This window comes from Cynoglossus semilaevis, chromosome 10, assembly GCF_000523025.1.
Source record: "Cynoglossus semilaevis isolate Cse_v1.0 chromosome 10, Cse_v1.0, whole genome shotgun sequence".
Taxonomy (NCBI): domain Eukaryota; kingdom Metazoa; phylum Chordata; class Actinopteri; order Pleuronectiformes; family Cynoglossidae; genus Cynoglossus; species Cynoglossus semilaevis.
The window spans coordinates 17,686,674-17,694,544 of NC_024316.1; the positions used below are offsets into that span (position 1 = coordinate 17,686,674).

At 45.5% G+C, this 7,871-nt stretch overlaps 1 protein-coding gene across 1 annotated transcript in view; it reads left to right on the forward strand.

Moving 5' to 3' along the window:
- LOC103385353 (calmodulin-binding transcription activator 1-like) overlaps nt 1–7,871 on the forward strand; it is a 338,769-nt gene that overhangs the window by 270,272 nt on the left and 60,626 nt on the right. Inside the window, 1 exon segment of the mRNA XM_025059482.1 lies at nt 548–619. Within this exon segment, the coding sequence (XP_024915250.1) occupies nt 548–619 (72 nt within the window).

Below are 7,871 nucleotides of genomic sequence, written 5' to 3' on the forward strand. Positions count from 1 at the left end.
AAGAATCACCTGAAACGTTTTTTCAGAGGTCTCACCAGACTGGACAGGATAGTAGAGGATGGGAGGGAAGGAAGGAAGGAGGTTAGGAGAGAGGAAAAGGAAAGGAAGGATGGAACAAAAAAGGTAAAAAAAAGAAGGGTGAGGAGAGGGGAGGAAGGAAAGATGAAAAGAAGGAAGTAACAATGAAAAAGAAGAAGGAAAGAAAAGAAAACTAGGGAGGAGAAAAGGAAGGGAATTATGAAAGAGGAAAGGAGTGAAGTGAAGGAGGCGAGGAGTCATCGGAGGTGAGCCTCTTCGTTAACCTCTTCTACCTGCTCTGCCCAGTTCTCGGCCCTTGTTACAGAACAATGACTGGACCATCTGCCAGCATGCTCACGTGGGACTCTGGGAAGGGGGGGGGTCAGGGGTGAAAGGTCACAGTTGTTCCTGTCAACAGACAGGTCAGCTTATTTCCCTGCACTGTACTGTAGTGTAATGTTCTCCCTCTCTCTCTCCCTCTCTCTCTCCCTCCCCCTCCCCCTCTGCCTCCCCCTGCTCCTCACTCCAGTGTCTGTACGGCTGCTACGTCCACTCCTCCATCATCCCCACCTTCCACCGTCGGTGCTACTGGCTGCTCCAGGTAAGGACGTCCTCTTTTCTCTCCTCTTGCCCCCTTCAGTTCAACACGCCGCACTTGCCCTCATAAACCACCCCAGCCTCTCCGCTGGAACGGGAGCGAGTTGCACGATATCAGTTTTCATTTAACCCCGGCGTTTTCCTCTTGACAGCCAGCAGGCTGATATCACGCCGCCCCCTCGCCACCTTCTCCCGCTCTCTTTCTTCTCATTTCTCCTGCCGGCCTCCATTTCCCTTATCTTCCCCAGTCATTCACTTTCCTGATGGCGTTGGCCATGCACGCCGTCCGGCAGGAGGACCGTATCTCAGTCTGCTAAAAGCTTTGCCATCGCCGCTGTCTAACAGCTGCGGTGATGGGCAGTAAAAGCATGATGGAGGAGGTTTCCTGTACAGTATAGTGTGCTTACAGTGGGTCGTCAAGTCTGCAGGGCTGACAGTGGTTGTAAATAGTGCTCCTTTGATCACCTCCCCAATACATCTCATCATTCTTGTTTAGCATGGCAGCCATTATGGCTGGAAGGTGCCATTCATGAACACTATATTAGGGCGGCATAAAGGACACACACACGGAGACGTGGAGCGGTGCAGACTGCTTTAACTGTCAGTCTGTGTGTCGGTTGGTCCAGTCTGTCTGTCTCTCTGTCTCTCTGTCTGTCTGTCCCCCGTTTATTTCGTCCTTTCTAAATGCTCTGGAAATGAAAAGCCATTGATGCAAACAAGAAAAAAGAAAAAGAAAAGTCTCCTTCGTTCTTAATAGAGTTGAAGCCAAATCTATCCTCCCTTTGTGATGTCTATTAGTTAAAGAGAAAAGCACTCTGGAAGGAGAAAAGACAAAGGAGGGTTTGGATGAGGGGGTGAGGAGGGGGAGGGGGGGTGAAAGCTGGCTGCAACAATGCTTAAATGCTAATCAAAATAATTAGTGTTCCCACAGCAAACAAAGGCTTTCTCCACAACAACTGTTTGTTTGTCTGCGACTCTCGTCACATGCAGTAACAACAACAACACTGAGCTGGAGGGAAAAAGACCAAAAAAAAAAAAAAAAAAAAGTCTTTTAACGTGGCCTGACAGTTGGATGTGACCTTTACTTGACCTCAGTTTTAGGTTAGGAACGCATCACTCTCACAGTGAACCGTAGGTTTATTTACAGGACGGAAACTCCTGAATATATCAGCTCCAGCCATCTGCTGTGGAAGAACAGAGGAGAAACGTTTGTTCTGGTCAGAGGCTGTTCATGGACACTATATATTAATATAATTATTATTAATAATAACAACACACATAATAATAATATATTATTGTTATTGTTGCTAATAATATTTGTATTAACATTATGACTTTTATCTTATTTATCACTTCATTTCACTGCTGTCATTTAGCAGTGTGATGTCGTCCAGTTTATTTCGAGAAAGATTTTCGTCTTAGAAAAGAAGTTTGTTGACTTTGATAAAAAGCTTCACAGCTGTGAATAAAAATATATAAATTCTTGTACACAGATACATGTGTTTGTACAACAGACTGTCCCAAAAAAACAAAACAAAGACCATCTCCTCCTCTTCCTCCTCTTCCTCCTCCTCCTCCTCCTCCTCAGTTGACATCCTCTGACCTGCTGCAGCTCCTCTGCAATTTTACACTTTTCCACCAGCACCCATACCGTCTCAACAATACTGTACTTTTCTGCCACTGCGGAGAAATTGGTATATGTTCCTCCTCCTCGGTTTTTTTTTTTTTTCCCGGCACTTCTGAGCCGGTCAGAATATCTGAAACCAGGGAGTTACATTTCATTCAAGGTGTTTTTTTTTTTGCCACAGTGTTGACAACAAAGTCACGATCACAAAGGCACGGAGGGAAAAAAAATGTTTTTGCATATTTCTACATATTTTGGTAAACCTCCTACAGGTGTTTTATTTTTAAAAAAATATATATATACATACATATTTGTGTTGAGACATTCCTGTCCTGCCGTCGCCACAGTCCGTGTCTCATTCTCTCTCTCTCTTTCTCTCGCTTTTTATTTTCCCACTTTTGTCCGGTCTCTGAACTATCTGTCCCCGTCTCCCTGTGTACCATTTGCTGTGTCCATATAAGATTTGCAGGCAGTAGTCTATCAACAGTGGAACAGCTCGGAGACTGCAGCTCCCAGAGCGGTAACAGAGAAAGGTCACCAGTGAGTGAAAAATGTAAATATTCAGCCATCCAGCGACCATAGTCACAGAGAGACAGGGATGAAAATAACTCCTATTACACAGCACTGACAGGGAGGAAACATAGAGGACAGAGGGGCGGGGGACAGGGGAGAGGACGACAGGGGAGGGGACGGGGGGGCAGACGGTGAATGGGAGGAAGAATGAGAGGAACACAACTTTTAAAAAGTTAGGCTGAAAAAAAAAACCTTTTGAAGGAAGATGGATTTTACGATTGGAAGACAAAAAAAAACAGAATAGAGAGAGAGAGAGAGAGAGAGAGAGAGAGAACGGTGTGTATTAAATGTATGTGTGTGTGTGTGTTTAGGTACTGCTATACTTGTGGGGACATTTCTAGGTCCCCACGAGGAACGATGGTTTTGTGAGGTTGAAGGTGTTTAGTTTGGAGTTGGGATTAGAATGAGTGACGGATTAGGATTAGGGTAAGGAATAAGATTAGGTGGTGTATCTGGAGGTGGGCAAACGAATTTAGGCTCACTAGCCTGAAGGATGTAGAATGCTGGATGAAGTAATTTGAAAAATAAATGTACAAGAATGAACCTAAACTTTCAAAGATAATTTGGGACGTTTGATGTCTGTTGTTGTCATTGACCTCAGTATGTATCGCCATATCGTGTGCCAGTTTTTTGCGTGTCAGACTGAAGAGCCCAGTGGGCTGCAACTGGCCCACTAACCACAGTTTGCCCAGGGTTAAGTTTAGGGTCAGGGGTTAGAAATGCATTATGTGTGTGTGTGTGTGTGTCATTGACAATCGATGCAGGTCTGGTGTTTTAGGCAAAGCTGTGGATCCAGTCAGGGCCCTGTTAATGAGATCAGGGTCTGGAATAAAGACCAGCAGGGGGGGCTCTATTCTCAATCTATAAACTCCTTCTTCCTTTCACTATCAATCTGCTCTTCTTTAACTCACTACCTCCACCTCTCAGCGGCATTAGACCACTTTAAAACGTCTCCTTCGTCCCCTGAAAGAGCCGGGGTGGAAGAGTCGGACCAGCGTGTTTTTTCAGGGTTGTAAACGATAAATCCAAACGGCTGCTGCTGTGGCAGAGAGCTGTCGACGACAGAGTGTGCGCTTCATCACCTGGGATGAATCAAATCAGAGTAAAAATAGACCGTGCTGTGTCTTATTGTGGTAAGTTTTAAATATTTACTACCAAACCGTGCTCGGAGTCTCGGTCTGCCCCAGCAGGGGGCAGTAAATGGGCAGCAAACTTTACAATTAATGGTATGGACGGACCTCTGATTTGGTTCCGTCGGTTCTTCTCAGTCCTTTTCCATGAACGAAAGTCGTGAGAGGCCGACAGACACACACTCATCGACGACGCGGCGTGCGCCCGTGGCACTGATTGATCGTATCGCTCCACGTCCCCTTTTCTTGTTTAATGCTAATCGAATGTAATTCTCTACTTGCCCCACTCCATCAATTCGGACGGTGGAGTTTGTGCTCGCCGACAGGGGCGAAGAGGTGGGGATAATTATGATATTAATACGGTGGGGGTCTGAGGGGAAACTTCATTTGTCCTGCTTCTCCGCCGCGAACGTAGAGCGGGGTCAGTAGCTTCTCCTGCGTCTTGGTCTTTAAAGAGGAGAAGAAAGGGAGGAGATAATGAATTGAGTGGAGAGGCAGGAGGGAATGCTGACGACCTTGTTTCTTCACAGCTATCACTTTCCTCCCTCTTACCTCTCTCAGCTCGGGCCACTTTGCTTGAGTCTCTGTCTCGCATGAATACATTATTAATGTCACCATTCACTGCAGTTAAATTTTTTCTTATAACATTAGTCCTTCACATATAATGACTTTGGAAGCACTTAAATTAGTGTTACGCGGGGAAATGAGTTGTAACTGTTGTTCCTGCGATCGCTCCGGCTACAATTACACAGTATTTCAGCCATCTTAATTCATGGACACCGCGAGGACTCTTTAATGGACGGAGCAGAGCGATACCTCTGTGTTTATGTTGAAAATAGTGCTTTAATGGCATTGGTTAATTTTTTTAAACTTTTTTTTTAGGCAGTGGGCGGAGCGACCTGTACTTATAGTCAGTAACTCCGTCATCTGTTCATGTGTGAATGCTCGACTACATGGAGTTTTACACAAACCACTGCCAATATTTACAATAATGACTGAAACCTGACAACTCAGTGAAGCTGAACATACATTCATCATTTGGATTAGTCACGAAGAAAAACAGGTGTGAAACACATTAGTTATAGCACCTCACTGTTCTGGCAAAAAAAAAAAAAACTAATAGCACCTCACTGTTCTGGAAAAAAAAAAACTCATTTTGCATGTTGATTAATCACGATTAATCATGATTAATTGTCATTAATCACGATTAATCGTTATTAATTGTCATTAATCATGATTATTTGTGATTAATAGTGATTATTATGATCACATTGAATCATGATTTACCCACAGCTACACTGTGGATTAATAAGATTTAAAAAAAAAGCTGACCATTCAGTCCAGCAGCAGCTCTCAGGTGCTGTCCGTGGTGCTGAAACCTCATTCTGTTCACCACTACAGCGGCGTTTTACTGTTTTGTGGTGAAAACTCACCTGGTAACTCCGTGCTGTTCACGTCCCATAACAAGCAGAACCATCTCTGAAGATCAATCCACCCGACCAGAGCTTCTGGCAGCTTTGGAGCCGGGGCCAAACACGTGTACTGATCATGGATCGCTCCTCCCCGGGACCGGCTCCTCCTGCTCCACCTCCCTTGCTAATTGAATGGGAAAAGTTGAGCAGCTCCTGGGCTGTGATGATCCGTCACAGGCCGGTGTGCAGGCAGGATGGAAGGGAAGCTACAGACCCCGATGAGAACATGCCCGCAGGCTAAAGGCAGACAGATGGATTCTTCATATCTACCAGAGGCCTCTCTTCATTTGGATCAGTTTAGTTGCCTCTGTGTCGAGCGCTGGGAGACAGGTGCCAGACTCGGAGTGGCTCAGGTGATGTGCGGTGATGGAGCAGAGCTGTCAGGTCTGGATTCACATCAGATACGTCCAGATACGACTATGCAAGGCTACATAATGAATATTTCACTAAGATAAATCATGAATGAGCCTGGGCTGCATTCTGTTGATTTCAGTGGAGAGGAAGAGAGAGAGAGAGAGAGAGGCAGGAAAACCTGGTGAGGTTTTGACTGGCTGTCTGTAACCTTAGGGCAAACGGAGGCAGTAGAAATATAATTGCCTTTAGCCATGCAGGCTGTTGTTTGTATCAAATGGAAATGCAGCTGAACAGGAGTATGACGTCAAATTTGTAGCATATGAGTTTGACTCCAGAACCTGATAGAACTCCTGCAGTCAGAGTGTCTCTGTGTGTCTTCCTGTCTTCCTCGTGTTACTGTATGTTTTTGTGCTGTGGAGAGACCGTGATGATCTCGGCAGCAAGCTGCTGCTGCTGCTGGCACTCCTCCTCCTCCTCCTCTCCTCTTCTGCCATGAGGACAACAGCTGTTTCATGCTGGAGTGTGAGCCTCGTCTCTGTGGCCTCCCCCCTCGTCTCCTTCTCCTTCTCCTTTGCCATGCGTGCAGTCAAACAGACACAGTACATCTGACATTAACCTCCTCCGTCCTCAGTCGTCATAAACATTTAAACACAGCCCCTGTCGCCGCGCTCGCGTTTTAGGACCTCTGTCACACTTGGTGCTCCACTCCAACGAGTAAATATGGAGTCGGTTCTGAATTGGGGTTTTTTTTTTTTTTTTTTTTTCCCAAAAAAAAAAACTGTGACACCGGGGCTTCTGACCTCTAAACAAATGGAAGGTCAGCGTGCTGCTTATTTAATGGCCCCTTCTGGAGTTCTCTCCTTATACAGTCAAAGAGAGGAAGGTTGAGCGGAACCCCAGAGACACGCCGAGTCTCTTTTTCCTTCTGGCAGACTGATCTGTTCCTCAGTGCCCGCGACCTTTTCTCTAGGCCCGTTTCCTAGCCCACCAGCACAACCAATTATCACGAATCCCCCGTCGCATTTGTCTTGCCATTTTCACTCTGCAGCCAAAGAGCCGTACGTGGCCAAAGACTGCCGCCTCCTAACCAGTCTGAGGCCAGATGGAGAAACAGAGGCCCACAACAGGTATGTGGTGCTTAAATTATTCAGTTATACTGAAAGGTTAAGGCTTTTGCCGCTGTGACAAATTGACATTCATCCCGCTCCGGAGTCGTGCACCCAACTTTCAGGGGGAGGAGGAGCAGCACCTGTCCACACGTTTACATTTCATATCTTTCAACGCTGTCATTGACACTGATATTTTCACATATCAATCTCTGAGCTCCTCTAAAGCCAGAGGAACTTGATTATTAACAGGTCTTTACTGATCGTTTCAGATCTTAATGTTTTAATCATTTAGTTTGTTTTTAACAAGGAAACATATTTAACAATGCCGTCTATTTAATGATTTTATTTTTATATATATATATTTTTTTTCATCGGTTTCATAGTGTTGCGGTTAGTATGACTGCCTCAGAAGCATAGAGTCCTGCGTTCAATTCCCAGAGAAACCACGTCCTTGGCAAGCATAGAGTCCTGCGTTCAATTCCCAAAGAAACCACGTTCTTGGCGCCTGCAGCAGATCTGCTGTTAATGCAAGAATTTCACAAATCAATGATCAATGAAGTTCAAATTATAATTTTTTTTTCCTGGTGTTTCGGCTCCTTTATGTTTCCATGTTTGTGTCGGTGTTTTCCGACGTTCCGTGTTCCAGCTGGTGTCAGGCGTTTGTGACTGTTTCTGTGTCAGCGCTCATGTCACACTACGCCGACTCAGGCGTGTTGCCAAAGGAATACGAGCGTCTTCTACCTAATGACCAGAACTGTCTGATTTGTCTCGGCCTTATTACACCTCTGAGCCTCAATTAGCTGCTGATAAGGGCTGACATCTGCACACCATCACTGGAACATGTCACCGTTGTAAAGAGATGAAAGAGGAAACCAGAGGAAGTGGAAGAGGGAAAGACCAAAGAAAGCATGTGGTCAAGACAGAAGGGGGGGGGGGATTTGGGGGGGGGTTTCAAGGGTGGGCTAAAGCGGCCTTTTGTATAATCCAATTCATA